Here is a 16,396-nt window from a genome sequence, read left to right as displayed (position 1 = left end):
TCGGATGTTTTTATCAAAGACAAATTTGACATCAGCTGCACTACGCTTTTGAGTCATCACATCGATACGGGTGACGCCGCTCCCATCCGGCAAAATCCCTACCGGCTGAGCCCTATGGAAAAAGAACACGTACGGCTGGCGGTTGATGAAATGTTAGCCGCGGATATTATTTCACCGTCCACTAGCCCGTGGGGAGCCCCTATTGTCCTTGTTAAAAAGCAGGATAGTAGCTTGCGCTTCTGTGTTGACTTCCATCAGCTTAACAAGATCTCTGTTAGATTCGAAGCTTTCGTGACTGCAGGAATTACTGTTTGGTTCTTTCGGTAATGTCACGTAGAAAATAAAATCAAATAATAATAGAACACGACGTTTCGATTGCAACACAAGCAACCATCATCAGGTAAGAATGAATGAGAAAAAACAACATAGTAAACTTAGAAACACAATGCAACACAACACAGAGAGCCGGACAACACAATAGCCAACACCCCACCTGGCTGACCACGCTCCTACAAAGAATGACAAAAAGAAAGACAGCGCCACTGTGTCCAGGCTTTAAATAGAGAGAGGGGGGGGGGATTGGGGCAGAGGACATTGAGATGCCATGCAGACATCCACCCTACATCCCTCCTTGTGGAAGAGATACATAGGTGACACGTTCGTCATCTGGCCTATATGTCTCTCTCTCTTGTGTCTCTGTGTGTCTCTGTGTGTCTCTCTCTGTGTTTCTCTCTGTGTGTCTCTCTAGGTCTGTCTCTCTGTATGTATCTCTGTGTGTGTGTCTCTGTGTGTGTGTCTCTCTGTCTGTATGTGTCTCTATATGTGTCTCTCTGTGTGTGTGTGTCTCTGTGTGTGCGTGTCTCTCTTTGTGCGTGGGTGTGCCTCTCGGTGTGTGTCTCTCTCTCCTTCCCTAGATGTGGTGTCGTTTGTTTGTCTAACGAGCTGGATGTCTCACGAGCACAGCCTCCGTTACCGTTGGTTCGTTTACATTGACATTCTAATCTCTCATAATACAATGGCCACCCCCTCGGCTCTCGCAGCTCTCGCATCAACCACACCCCCCCTTCCCCCCCCCCCATCTCGGTTCCCATATTTAGATTTACACTCGCCTAGGCACAATCTCTAGCCCCCACCCTCTTGCCCGATGCGGCAAATCTCCCCTCCCCCCTCTCGGCTCTAATATATATAAGGACTTGTTTCAACAGCCTGTTTCTCTATCCTACCCACCTGAGGACGATTGCTTGTGTGGCGATCGAAACATCGTGATCTATTATTTTTTCTCTCTACGTGACTTTAGCGAAAAACCAAAGAGTATGGATTCCTGCCGCCACGAAAGCTTCAAATCAAGAGTGTATATATTGTATAGGTGGGTTGGGGTATTTATTTGTTAATTGTTATTGTTGAGACACACATAGGGGTTTTACTCATTTTTTACACTTTATTTGCTTTGCTACTTCGTTCGTTTTAAAGGGGGAGTTGACAGCCAGGACGGCTGAGTACTACGAAGGCGGGGGGTGGGGGGTGATGTAGTGACATCGCGGATGTCAATATGTAATGCCGGCCCAAGAGAGGCACAGCGTGCGATATATAGACATCGCGGACACCACGTATATGTGGGTCAGGTACCGGCCCTAGAGGAGCTCGGTGAGCGCTGACTGACAGTGCTGGATGGCACCATGCTTTGCATACAGGGCCGACCCCTTACAGGATAGGGTGTGAAAGTGCCGGCCACGGGAATGGGGTTACTATAGGCCGTGGCACTCTGGTTGACCCCAGAGGACACGTGACCGGTTAAGTCTACACAGGGCCCCCAAGTGGGGGCTAGGGGTGGTCACATATCGGGGTCGAGATCCTGCTTACGGATTCTAGAAGGTGGTCGTGGCTAAGGGTGGGGCTAGCCACGCCACAGAGGATATAAGCCGGGTCCCTGAGAAGGACCGGCTGCTGTTGTTCATCCTGAAGAATCTACGTTCTACGTCCAACACGAAGTCACCAACACGTGGACCTGGGCCCAAGCTGGGGTCCGGTCCGTTGTAGCTAGTTACGGTGTAATTAGTGTAGTTAGCCTGGTGGTCCACCACCATAGGTTGTTATCTTTCGATTTAAAGCTTTCGTGACTGCAGGGATTCATCTTCTTGGTTCTTTCGGTAAAGTCACGTAGAATTGAAATAATAAAATAATAAAAATAAAACATAATAAAATAATTCTAACGACGTTTCGGCCACAACGCAAGTATCCGTCCTCAGGTGGAGAACAGGTCTGTCGAGGAGACAGTCTGAATGACAAGCCCTAGGCTTGGAGCGACTATTTAAGCTGGGATGGAGGGGAGAAGAGCGCCTTGACAAAATAATTTGCATATCAATATGAATTTAGCATATTTATGAGAAATGCAGATATGCGATTAGTACTACTTGTGAAATGCGTAGGAGGTTTGGCGAGGGGTTTAAAGTCATTATGCCCGTGCATTATGCAGGATTAGCAGCATCAAAGGGAGGGGATAGGGGTAGCATTCATAAAGGGAAGGAGTGTTAATAATATGTAGCTGCAGTAACTAAACCACCACGTAAACAACTAAAGTATAAACTACATAGTATACTAAATATACTCTACAATAAGCTGAGTAACTAACAGTAAGTAATACATTATAATTCTATGTCGCAAAAAATGTAATATGCTACCATCTAAACTTTATTCTCTTACATCACACGAGTCTACACCATACTATATACTGCCATAGACAAACCCAACATTAAATTATATACTGTATTGCTATACACTACCTTATACATTGTGTAGTGGTGATACGCGCTGGGGTAGCGATCGGGTGCCAGCGCGTAGTGATTGGCTGTGTGTGTGGTGACGCGCGCTGACGGTGAAGGATCAGGGGTCAGCGCGGGGTCGTGGGTTATGTGGTGCTGATTGGCTGTGTGCCGGTGACGCGCTTGAGAGGGAGTGATCGGGTGGCAGCGCGGCGTGATTGGTTGGGTAGTGGAAACACGCGCTGGGGGAAAACGAATCGTAGAGATAGCGCGTCGTGATTGGAGCGATGCTCACGTCGAGGTCCGCATCCGCTCCGTCTCCCGTGAGGAGGGACTATATAAGGTGATGCACACAGGCGTACGGGGAGAGTGTGTAACCAGCGAAGACTGAAGACGGAGAGGAAGAGATAGGGCCCTGGGGTACCCAGTCCCGCTGTCCTGTGGGGACCGGGACTCTGTGTAACCCAGAGGCGGAGTGTAGGGTGAGCATGCAGTGTGAGCAGGCAGTGTGTGTAGCCAGAGGCATAGGGTCTACACGAGACGAGTGATGTGTGTGTAGCCAGAGGCATAGGGTCTACACGAGACGAGTGATGTGTGTGTAGCCAGAGGCATAGGGTCTACACGAGACGAGTGATGCGTGTGTAGCCAGAGGCACAGAGTCTACACGAGCTAAGTGAAGAGTGTAGCCAGAGGCATAGAGTCTACACGAGCTAAGTGAAGAGTGTAGCCAGAGGCATAGAGTCTACACGAGCTGAGTGAAGAGTGTAGCCAGAGGCAGAGAGTCTACACGAGCTAAGAGAAGTGTGCAGTCAGAAGAATAGAGACCACACGTTGTATCGTGACAAGTCAAGATTTAATAAAGAGTGTGTTACCCGTCAAGGAGTTTCCTGCCGTCATTGCCAATACTTCAACTGGTGTCAGAAGTGAAACAGTCTTCCAAGCATGGATACAAGGAAGACCAGTCGGACCCACGGGATTGACCGCGAGGATAACCTTGACGACCCGGGCCAGCTGGCATCGGGGGGTGAGGACGAAGAATTGCCCACGCTGCAGGATCCGCCGACGGCGCCGGGCGAGCGACTGGGGACCGATGCCGTGCTCCGCGAGGCGCACTCCCGTCTGGCGGAGCTGCTGCTCGCCGCCGCGTCCATCCTGGCGGAAATCAGCTCGTCGGGAGGAGCGGGGACGGCGGCGGACATTCTACAGGGTCGCCCCGCAGATTCCCGCCAAAATGACTTGGCGATTCCCGCCATTTCATCTGCGCCGACTTTTGGCGGGAACGCCGACCGCCACGTGGTGGCGGTTCTCCAAGCGCGCCCGCTTGCGTCATCAACGCGCGCTGCAGACCGCCATCAGACACCCGCCACTGGGGCCGCCATCTTACACACCGACGGGGCGGCGGCGAGGAACCACAAGGCAGAGGACGACTTCATCTTTCAACAGCGCCTTCCCACATTGTCAGCCTTCAAGGCGGAAGGCGGGGACTGGGGCCAATTTCAGCGCAGGTTTTTGGCGCATCAGGAGATGGCCGCCTGGTCCGACGCTACGGCGCTGCGGGCACTGCCTGCCATGTTGGACGAAGACGCGCTCGCGGCCTTCATGTCCGCACGGAGGTCGGACCGCTCCACGCTTAAGGCAGCGCTGGGTCTCATGGCCAAGGTCTACGGACCTCCCTCGGCGTGTCGCCATCATTTTTATGCAAGGCGGAAGGCGGACACGGAGACCACGCTCGCCTATCGCACGGCGTTGCTGGCTCTCGCCGACGCCGCGTTCCCTCGTATGGATGAGGAGGGGCAAGATGCGATGGTTTTGGAGCAACTGCTCAAGTTGGCGCAGGACCTGGGGGTCCCCATCAACACGGCCGACGAGATCGATATTTCTTCCTTGCGGGTCGCTACAAGTATACAAGCGCACGAGGTCCTTCAACGCAAACAGGGGGTCGTCTGCAACGCTGCCGTGGCCTCAGCTCCGGGCCCGGTAGTCACCGAACCCCAAGTCGTCAGCCCACGAGAGGAGGCGTTCACCGCGGGACGACCAGGGGACTGGAGGTCGGGGGGTCGTTCGCCTCTGCGATCGGCCCGCAAGCTGGAGCAACCGAGATCTCCGACGACCCTCATCACGTGTTATAACTGCGGCCTCCGGGGCCACGTGGCGTCCGGTTGCCGCGCTCCACGTCAGCGCGCCATGGGACCTCGGCTGGACGACGACCAAGGCCCCAAGTCATCCCTACAAACCCCGGCGAGTCGTGGCACCTCACATGCTCGGCTTACATGCACGACACACATGGGCCGTCGCGTTGCGGCAGAGGAGAGCCGGTTAGGGTTCGGGGATTCGGTTCGGCGAGGGGGGTTCGGCCGGGACCGGGGGGACATTAAATGGTCGGAGTTGGGGCACAGAATAGTGGCTGCCTCGGCGGGATCATCCGTCGTTACGGGATACATTGATGGGGTCGAGGTCAGGGTGTTAGTGGACACGGGGGCGTCGGCGACTATTATATCGGACCTCATTTACAACATTCTCCCCGTCCAATGTCGACCGCTGCTCCCAGTGGACGTGCCATTTTACGCCGCTAATGGGGGATCATTGGGCATTATCGGTCAGATTAGGGCGTCCATTTGCATTGGAGATATCAAATTGTCGGGACCCGTTTTCGTTTCTTCTTCCTTGGCGGTTCCTTGTCTATTGGGCACTGACTTTTTGGCTAAAATGCCCATTCAAATTCTCATTGATCAGCGTTGCATTGAACTACCATCGGGTCGCCGTATTTCATTTTTGACGGGCCCTACTGAAATTCGGACGGCGTGCGCTACGATACAAGCGTTGGCGACACAGACCGTGCACGTGCCCCCGGGTTCACAGATGTTAATTCCCCTCCGGTTGCGGAAACCGTGGGTGGGGGAGACTTCGGAACAAGGCATGCTTTTGGGTCCTACTAACAGGGCTGTCGGGGGTGTCGATTTGTCGGTGGCTCACACTTTGGTTCGGGCCGACAAGGATCCGTTTGTGATGGTTTTAAACGCTGGGTCGCGGCCGGCCGTCATTCAGCAGGGCACCGTGCTAGCTCACGCGGCGCGGGTCCCTGCGGATGAGCGGCTGGTTGCGCAGGTTGATCCGAGCCCCACGCAGAACATTGAATCGAGGGAGGACCTTGAATGGGTCCATTCGCTGTGCGCGGACTCGGACGATTTGTCAGCGGTACAGTTGGGTGCGCTGCGCGAGTTGCTAATGGAATTTTCTGATGTGTTCAGTAAACATAAGTATGACATTGGGTGCACGGATTTGTTACGCCACCACATTGAAACGGGCGATGCGGCACCGGTCAGGCTAAATCCCTTCCGACTAAGTCCTGCTGAGAAGGAACATGTTCAGTCGGCCGTTAACGATATGCGGGAAGCCGACATTATTTCGCCTTCCTCCAGTCCTTGGGGAGCACCTATTGTGCTGGTTAAGAAGCAGGACGGCTCCTTGCGATTTTGCGTAGATTTCCGTCGCCTGAATAAGATCTCTGTGGCTGACACGTATCCGCTCCCCAGGATGGACGAGTCCCTCGATGCATTGTCTGGTGCGTGATATTTTTCGACTCTTGATTTATTATCGGGATTCTGGCAGTTGCCACTCGACGAAGAGTCAAAACCTAAGACAGCATTTCGGACTCCAGGGGGCCTGTTCCAGTTTAACCGGTTACCCATGGGACTTCACTCTTCTCCAGCGACGTTTCAGCGCCTTATGGAGTTGGTTTTGTCGGGCTTGCAATGGGATACGTGCTTGATTTACCTTGACGATGTCATTGTTTTCAGTAAAACATTTGAGGAACACCTCCAGCGATTGAGAGGGGTGTTCTTACGAATGCGATCGGCTAAATTACAATTTAAACCGGCCAAATGCCACCTTTTTCGTAAGTCCGTTAGATACTTGGGTCACATTGTCGACTCTTCGGGGATTTCTACCGATCCCGCGAAGACGGACTGTGTCAGTTCATGGCCGACACCCACGTCAGTTTCGGACGTGCGCAGTTTCATCGGTTTTGCTTCTTATTACCGCCGATTCGTTGAGCACTTCGCCACTATTGCAAAACCCTTGCACGCTCTAACGGCGAAAGGAGTGAAGTTCCGATGGGGACCGGAGGAGGAGGCCGCGTTCTGCTCCCTCCGGGACGCCTTGGTGGGTGCCCCACCCTTGCGCTATCCGGATTTTGCGAGTCCCTTCTTGCTAGATACGGATGCTAGCGACACGGGCATTGGGGCGGTGCTATCCCAAGTCGTTGGGGGAGTCGAAAGGGTGGTCGCTTATGGTAGCAGGGTGTTGTCACCGGCGGAGCAGCGCTACTGCGTCACCCGTCGCGAGCTGCTTGCCATTGTTTTTTTGTACAACAATTCAGACCGTATCTCTATGGTCGTCACTTTACGGTCCGGACGGACCACGCGGCGCTACAGTATTCATTGAGGGTCGCCCAACCCTCGGGCCAATTGTCACGGTGGTTGGAAGTCCTCCAGGACTATCAGTTCACGACTACATACCGTAAGGGGTTGCGATACACAAATGCTGATGCCCTGTCGCGATTGTTGCCTTGTCATAAATGTGCATGTATATCGGGATCGGCGCGCTGTAAACCGCCAGTCGTGGAAGCTATGGGGGCGTTGGCTGCGACCGCGGGCGCACCAATCGGGGATGTCCCCGCTACCTCTCAGGGTCAGGACTCGCTGCTCTCACTGTCGCTGAGTGAGTGGGGCCGTCTCCAAATGGCGGACAGCTCCCTGTTAGCATTGCGCCGCAGGGTGGGGGGTCCCAAAGAGGACCAGGAGCGAACTGGCTCCTACGTACTTAAGCGAGGCATGTTAATGAGATGGGACAGTTTGTCCCGGCGGCACGCACTTGTGGTGCCTTCCGCTGTGAGGGGGAAAGTTGTCTTGGCCGCACACGAACGCCTCTTGCATTTGGGAGTAAGCAAAACGCTTGCCCTGCTTCAGCGTGACTATTATTGGCTGGGGATGGGGATTGACGTGGTGAATATTCTGAAGGGATGCGTTGAGTGCGCCAGACGGAAACCACCGCCCGTAGCAGCTAATCCACCGCTGCAATCTATTCAAGTCTCGCGCACCAACGAGCTCGTTGCGCTCGATATTCTGGGGCCTTTTCCAGTCACGCCTAGGGGTAATAAGTACCTGTTGGTGGGGGTCGAATATTTTACCCGGTGGCCTATGGCGTGGCCACTCGCCAACCAGTCGGCGGCGGCTGTGACGGACGCCTTTGTCCAGGGCTACGTCCTGGACAAGGGGGCTCCCGAACGCTTGCTGACCGACCAAGGGAAAAAATTTTCTAGTAAATTGCTGCAAGAGGTGTGCGATCTGTTGGGTACTAAGAAGGTGCGTACCTCCCCGTACCACCCGCGGACGGACGGGATGGTGGAGAGACTCCACAAGACTTTGACTTCTATGCTGTGCCAGCGGGTGTGTGAGGCACATGTTGATTGGGACCTGCAGGTCCCGGGGGTCCTCGCCGCGTATAGAATGGCCCCCCATGCAGAGACGGGGCTTTCCCCATTCTATCTGATGTACGGTCGGGAAGCCGACCCGCCCATGGAAACGCAGCTTGGCCTGTCCGCACCACGAACTAATTCAAACTTGGCAGAACATATTAAATTTAATATTCATAAGCTGACAGAGGCAAGGGAGGCCGCACGGCTTAATTCGCGGGCTCGCCAAATTGCAAACGAGCGGTTGCGTGCACGGAAGGTGTCCGTGCACGACTGGAAACCAGGTGACAGGGCCTGGCTGCATTGCCCTCAGGCACCTTTGGCTACGTCGCCTAAATTGTTGAAGCCATGGCGGGGACCCGTGGAGGTCGTGCGTGTTGCACGCCCCCAGTGCGTTCAGATAAAATGGGGAAAGCGACGGTGGTACGTCCACCCCTCCCGACTGAAACCGTTCTCGCCTCCATATGGCCTCCCCTTGTGTCGTGAGGGCCGAGCATGTGACGTGACCGACGACCCAAAGGGGGAAATGTCTCTGCCTGATCCTCACATGTTTCCGCCTGATCTCCTCCCAGGTGTCTCGGAACTGACAGCTGCCGACCACCGGCGGCCGGATCTTCGCGGCGGGGCCGGTCCTTTCAGGCCCGATCCGCGCCGTCTAGAGCAGCCGGAGCCACCGGACGGTCGTCAGCGTCCCGTCCCATATGACGGACCGGCCAGACGGACTCGCGCCAGGTCGCGCTACTTTTTATGACCTACCACGTGAGGAGTCGAGGAAGCTGGAGCGCCTCGTCACTGCGTTTAGTCACAGAGACGCTGGGCGCGTTCATTTTCTGGAAATCGCTTTTATTGTGTTGTTCGTCGGGCTGTATATAGCTTCTTATCGAGGTGTTGTGTGTGTTGTTGTTGACTTTTCTTGTGTTAGTTGTCAATTTGTACATAGGTTGCTGTTGTGTTGTTGTTGCGTTACGGGGCACACTGGGGGGGTGGGGTTTTTGTTGTGTTAACGTTGTGTGATGTTGTTGGTTAGCAGCCGGGCCGGCTGCAAGCTATGTGGGAGGGGGTGATGTAGTGGTGATACGCGCTGGGGTAGCGATCGGGTGCCAGCGCGTAGTGATTGGCTGTGTGTGTGGTGACGCGCGCTGACGGTGAAGGATCAGGGGTCAGCGCGGGGTCGTGGGTTATGTGGTGCTGATTGGCTGTGTGCCGGTGACGCGCTTGAGAGGGAGTGATCGGGTGGCAGCGCGGCGTGATTGGTTGGGTAGTGGAAACACGCGCTGGGGGAAAACGGATCGTAGAGATAGCGCGTCGTGATTGGTTAACTAAGGAGCGATGCTCACGTTGAGGTCCGCATCCGCTCCGTCTCCCGTGAGGAGGGACTATATAAGGTGATGCACACAGGCGTACGGGGAGAGTGTGTAACCAGCGAAGACTGAAGACGGAGAGGAAGAGATAGGGCCCTGGGGTACCCAGTCCCGCTGTCCTGTGGGGACCGGGACTCTGTGTAACCCAGAGGCGGAGTGTAGGGTGAGCATGCAGTGTGAGCAGGCAGTGTGTGTAGCCAGAGGCATAGGGTCTACACGAGACGAGTGATGTGTGTGTAGCCAGAGGCATAGGGTCTACACGAGACGAGTGATGTGTGTGTAGCCAGAGGCATAGGGTCTACACGAGACGAGTGATGCGTGTGTAGCCATCACAGAGTCTACACGAGCTAAGTGAAGAGTGTAGCCAGAGGCATAGAGTCTACACGAGCTAAGTGAAGAGTGTAGCCAGAGGCATAGAGTCTACACGAGCTGAGTGAAGAGTGTAGCCAGAGGCAGAGAGTCTACACGAGCTAAGAGAAGTGTGCAGTCAGAAGAATAGAGACCACACGTTGTATCGTGACAAGTCAAGATTTAATAAAGAGTGTGTTACCCGTCAAGGAGTTTCCTGCCGTCATTTCCAATACTTCACATTGTAATATTACACTATGTATTATTCTACCCACCCTAATGTATATCACACTGCTGTATATTCACTATACCATTACGATACTATATATTACTTTGTACATTGAATTAAGCATTACAATTTTATACGCATTTCACAAGTAGTACTAATCGCATATCTGCATTTCCCATAAATATGCTAAATTACTTTTGATATGCAAATTATTTTGTCAACGCGCTCTTTGCCCCTCCATCCCAGCTTAAATAGTCACTCCAAGCCTGGGGCTTGTCATTCAGACTCTGTCTCCTCGACAGACCTGTTCTCCACCTGAGGATGGCTACTTGCGTTGTGGCCGAAACGTCGTGAGAATGATTTTATTATGTTTTATTTGTATTATTTTATTATTTCAATTCTACGTGACTTTACCGAAAGAACGAAGAAGTTGTTATCTTGTTATGGGGCAGTTACCCCTTGTGTTGGTATTAATAAATGTGTTGCCTCCAAAGAGTACGTCTGCGACTCAGTTGAACTCACTACATATTTAGCCGACCTGTCCCCCCTCATTAAGGATTCATGACGGGAGGAAGAGGGGCCGGGAGTACCGGCGACACCGGATTTAAAAGTTGAATCGCATTTTAAAAAATTTAATAACCATATAAAATTAGGGAAAGCCTGGTGTTTATGTGCGTGGGCTCACCCAATCCCATACGACGGATAAGAGAAGCGTACGGCTTTAGAATGACGACTGCACCCACGCATGACATCTCCCAAGACATGCAACTTAGTCGTGCGCATGCAATGTGCTCCAGTCGGAGTTGTTTTTTTTCAAATGTGTTTACTTATTTATTTCGATAGCATTTTGAGCTCACGCCACAATCTGGGTTATTCGGGTCAGGCTCCGAGGTTTTTTTTGTGAATGCGTGTATCCGCCCATGTGTATTGTGTGCGTGCGCACGCGTATGGTGTGTGTGCGCACGCGTATGGTGTGTGTGCACACGTGCATTGTAGGGAGCTGTAGTGTCACTGTAAGCGCACTGCGCTATGAACCCGGCGACCCGTGATCGATTCCTGCTCACGGCCAACACCAGTGACGATTATTTGAACCGGTCCTGGGCCTCCCCTAAGTCGACTCAGCCTCAAATGAGTACCTGGTGCAGTGTGTAAACATCGCCACTGGGGAGACGAAGGCGGTCGGGCGTGGTGCTGGCCACCCACCCCCTCGTGTGCCGTGCCGGCCTTCATAGGTGCTCGCTAACAGCACTTTCCCCTACAGTCTAAGGCTATACTCTTTGTAATTTTTTTTGTGTACGTGTCCATTTGCATTGTGTACATGTGCATGTGTATTGTGTACGTTTGCATGTGGATTGTGTGCATATGCTTTGTACACGCGTGCACGTGTCCACGAGTGCACGTTCCCGTGTGATGTGGTACGACAGGGTGCTGATGGCTTTGGAGGAGGGTCCGGACGGAGCGTGGCACAAGCGTGACCTGTGCATGGGCACTGGTCAGACTTGCGCCTTCCCAGGACTCATCAACAACTACCACAGCGCCATCATCTCTTTTGGAGAGGACGAGTCTGGTGAAGGCTACGACACGCACGCGCCACGGCGGCCACACGGCCCAGACGTAGCCTGTTGCCCGTTCATTTGCAGAGGCTCGCGGTTCGATATTCAGCGGGCCGCCCCGATTAACACTGCGGGGATAGAAGTACTCCGCACTGTCCGCTTCGCAGCCGACGTTAAAGAGCCGGCAACTGTGGCCTGGCTCCATGGTCACAAATTGCCAAATATTAAAACATTACACCGGAAATTGCTCAATTGGAATCACACAATTAAGTAATCATCACCAATCGTATTGGGGAAAACTGAGCAGGGCCTTTATGAAAAAGAGTCATGTGACCCTGCGAGGCTTTCCAGGGTAAATGAAGCGTCGTAAAATAAAATAAGACTCACGTGCCATCGGGTCCACCGAGGGGCCCGTGCACTATGGAGTGCACCCAGGCAATCGAACAACAGTCCCATGTGACCCTCAAACGCACACAGGCCACAGAGCCACGTGGCGTGAGAGCCAACAAAGTCACGCACGCTAACAATAATCTAGTACATTTCATATTTGCACCATTCCTATAGTGCAAGTCTATAATGCAGGTGCTGTGTTTCACAGACAGTCTGCCAGTCGGGAATGATGATTGTTGCGTGTCATCCCAATTGAGTAATTTCCAGGGGATCTTATCAAATTCTGGCCATGACACTGGTATGCATGTATGTTGAACTTCTTTCACACCGTATGTAAGCCAACCGTGCTAATCGGAGATGTGTGGGGGAAGGACAACAAACTACACACAGAAAAAGCAGTTGTAAGAAAATGAGTTTTTGCTCTAGATTTAAGAGTGCATAGCTCCCAGTGGCTTCCTATTATTGGTACGCAATGGCCAACTCATTGTCGCATGCTGTCGGGGGATCTTTAACATCCACTGTGAAGTAAATGCACCCCGACCAGGGCGGCTTGCCATATTTGAACTCAGAACCTCTGTGCTAAAGCTGCCCCACGTCACCACGCCACACGCACGACATGACCCTCTTGAGGTGTTTTTGTAGTCACCGTTTGCTTGGCACAAGCCTAAGGGGCCAGCAAAGCACATACGGATGTGTGAGGTGGGGGTAGTGCACCGAGCTTGTGGTGGAAAACTATAAACTACTTTTACTTTATCAGAGAAGGCCCACTGAGCTACATAGCTCTTTTTCAGATAGCCCAACGAAGTGGCTTATCATGTGGACATGTATAGCAGCAGCCAAACACTCTAAACGCGTGATGTTGCTTCGTAACGTGGAGGGAAAAACCGGAGGACCCAGAGAAAAATCCACACCACAGGGAGAGAGCCACCACAAACTCCAAATATACAACAGGCGTTAGGGTCGGGATCGAACTCACGACCTCATGTATGCCAGGCGAGGTAGTTAACATCTCGCCACCGCGATGGCATTTAATGTGCAGGGGAACATAGGCACTGCAATCTTAGATTGATTCTTGGCTATATACATCCAGGAACAAAAACTTGCATTTGAAGCAGCTCGGGCTTCTTGTAATTCATGGTAGCCTCGAAGTGATTTGTTGTCATCAGCACTGGGGAATGCCACCGCTCCTTTGTATATATGTATCTCTGTTGAACTTCTTTCACACCGTACGTAGCCAACCGTGCTGATGGCCTGGAGAGGTGCTTGCTAATATCACTTCCCCCCTACAAAGTGTGAAATGGAGAATCCTTGCCTGCTGCGTGTGCATCTCTCAAAAGGCGAGCTCTACTTCATGTCCACCCCTCTCGCCATTTCCACGGAGCCACACGGAACGTTGTACAAGCTCGTGGATCCCTCACGGTACTTGGTGAAACACACAGGGGGCTGGACAGCATGTATGGGGAAAACCGTGACGGCTTATGAGTAGCACAGCATGTCACGCAGCGAACAAAACATGGGCACGTTTTATTTGCTGAACTTCTGGTTGAGAGCCCCATAAAAACAATATATTATACTCTTGGTACATAATGAATGTAATAAATAAATACATTTGTAGAAATTTGATAGAAATGTTGCCAAATGACAACAAAAACCTCGACGTTTTAGATGGCGGACCTATGACCCCATCCTCATGAATCGTCACGGATATCTCATCGTGAACAATATCAGTTTTACTGAATATGCTGATAGGTGCCGTGATGGCGAGATGTTAACTACCTCACCTGGTATGCAGGAAGTCGTGGGTTCGATCCAGACCCTGACGATGCCTGCTGTATATTTGGAGTTTGTGTGTCTCTCTCCCCATGGTCGCGTGGATTTTTATCTGGGTCCTCCGGTTTTCCCCTCCACATTTAAAATCAACGTGCGTTTCGAGTATTTGTCTGCTATAAAAGTCCAGCTGATAAGCCACTTCGTTGAGCTATCATTTGTTATAGTCAGGTCACTTCTGAAAAAGAGCGACATAGCTCAGTGGGCCTTACCTGGTAAAATAAAAATCTTTAGAAATTGTATGAAACCCACGCCTGGGCTGAGCCATTTGCATCTCCCGCACTTCTCCACACCCATATGAACGCCATCTCCCATTGCAGCCGTGCCGCTCCAGGGAGCTGCCACTGGGAACCGAGACCTGTGCATGTGCTGGGAAAGACCGTTGCCTTCATCCCTAGAGAGAGTAAGTCCTCGTCGCATCTTTGATGGGAAGGAAAGACATGGGGGATGCACATGGAACGCTCTTCCTTGCGATATTAGGAAGCCACTGGAGATATGCGCTTTTAAATCTAGGTTGAAAACTAATTTCTTTAGAAACTGCTTGTTGTGTTTGTTGTCCTTCCCCCACACCTCCGATTAGCACGGTCGGCTACGTACGGTGCGAAAGAAGTTCAACATTCATACACACGAATTGAACAAAATCTTTTTACGCGTGCTGCTTTGATTATTAACTGCTCCTCACTTGTCTAGGGTCAGTGACTCACTACCCAGGTGACTGCACACGTATCAGCAGGTGCACCGATTACTTTAGGAAGCAACACATTCTACGGTTTCATTTCCATGTTGTGTAGGTAAAGCCATAAATACTGCAACGACCTGTGCTGCAGTACAAACCATAATTAAATAGAAATAGGGCGACTTCACCAACGACTTTTAATGAAGTTGTTGAGGCTGCTGGCCCCCGGGTCCTCCGCTGGCGGGGGGCTGACCTCGGGGGGGCTGCTGCCTCTGGACTCCTCACTCGTGTGAGAGCCGCTGCTGCTCAACTCCTCGCTCGCGGGGGGAGGGCTGCTGCTCCCCGGCTCCTCTCCTCGCGCCGCGGCCCCTCGGGTCCGTGAGTCCTGTTTGTGGGGCATAGCTCGGGGCTGGCACTCGGCTGCCTAGAATCAATGCTTCTCAGCCATTCAAACGTGACGTCTCCGCTCACACAACCCCGCGCACCAATCACACGCGCGGAACGGGGGTCAGGGGTCAGAGAGCAATGACGTCCTTCGCACACGCGCTGCCACCGAGGGTGGGCAATGGAGATTGTTGAAAGGGCTGTGGGGTGGGTATTCGGGGTTGGTTTCAGCGCGACACACCAATCGCACGCACGGAAGGGTCAGGGGTCAGAGGGGGGTTGTATTGGAAATGATTTAAAGGGCTGTGGAGCGGATGTTTAATGTTAGAACAAGTGTTGCTGTGTACTGGGGAATTAAAGAAATGCTTTAATCATCCTCCAGAGTAACTGGCGACAGGATTCACACACCACGCTTGGGCACAATCTAAACAATAGCCGTATAAATAATCCCACGCGTACTCGCGCGATTCTACCATCGCTCACCGCGGCCACACCACTCCCAGCACTCCTCAACACCACAGAGACCACACAGCGTCGGTATCCTATGCTTTAGAGTTTATTTCCGGCGCGTCTGCGAGTCCCTATTACCTGAATCAGCAGGGTAAGGCTAGCCTATCTCCCGACGGTCTAAACCCGACCTACCTCGTCTATTTGGAATTAATCTCCCTAAATCCCAACTCTCTCTTACGTACTCACGGTTCGGTTCAGATGTGCGGGAAGTCGCGGAGAGATGAGGCTGCTCGCTGCTCTCGCTGGTAGCGGGCCTGGCTTGCCCTGCGACTCGTCACACGGATGATCTAGTGGCCGGCAAGCTGACTGATCCTGGCTTGTGCTGGACACGAACTAACTGATTCTACCTTCCCTCGCCTTTTATTGTTCTTTACATCAAAGAGAATTTGGCGCTGATCCGCTGGCCTTTCCGGCCAATCAGGTGGCTCAGATTGCCTGCCACTCTCACTGGACCAGTGCTTTCTCAGACGTCTGCACTTTACCTTCCACATCAAAGGGGCTGCCGCTGATCCTAGGGGGTCCCCAGCCAATTGGAGAGCTCCCCTGCCCGGTCGTACCATTCGGACCGGTGTTTTCTCAGACGTCCGTGTTTCGTGCAGTGTGTTTTCTAACCGCGGTGGCTCGGCAGCCCCGTCTTGACCATGTAATTACGACCCAAGTCACGGCGCCGCGGTGCGAGTTAGCCTCGGGGGAGATCGCACAATTCCCTGGCCGCAGGAAACCGTGAAGATTAGTCCCATGAGAGGGCTTCTGGGTGAAAATCTGTCGGCCAGGTGACCTCCCCTCGAGGCCCTATGTGGGGGTGTGTGTGTGTGTGTTCATGTGGGGGGTGATGAAGGAAGAGCAGCGTCGGCCCCGTAGCTCGGTGGTGGCGGCGTCGCGGCCA

The 16,396-nt window shown here is 52.7% G+C and overlaps 1 protein-coding gene across 1 annotated transcript in view; it reads left to right on the top strand.

Moving 5' to 3' along the window:
• The window catches only part of LOC144937260 (HHIP-like protein 1), a 34,723-nt gene that overhangs the window by 14,742 nt on the left and 3,585 nt on the right, over nucleotides 1-16,396 (top strand). The window contains exons 8-10 of the mRNA XM_078864662.1: nucleotides 11,595-11,737; nucleotides 13,451-13,532; nucleotides 14,261-14,343. Of these exons, the coding sequence (XP_078720788.1) occupies nucleotides 11,595-11,737; nucleotides 13,451-13,532; nucleotides 14,261-14,343 (308 nt within the window). The remainder of the gene's footprint in view (nucleotides 1-11,594; nucleotides 11,738-13,450; nucleotides 13,533-14,260; nucleotides 14,344-16,396) is intronic.

Source organism: Lampetra fluviatilis, chromosome 18, assembly GCF_964198595.1.
Source record: "Lampetra fluviatilis chromosome 18, kcLamFluv1.1, whole genome shotgun sequence".
Taxonomy (NCBI): Eukaryota; Metazoa; Chordata; class Hyperoartia; order Petromyzontiformes; family Petromyzontidae; genus Lampetra; species Lampetra fluviatilis.
Note: the sequence above shows the minus strand (reverse complement) of the source record. Positions and strands in the feature narration are given on the sequence as shown.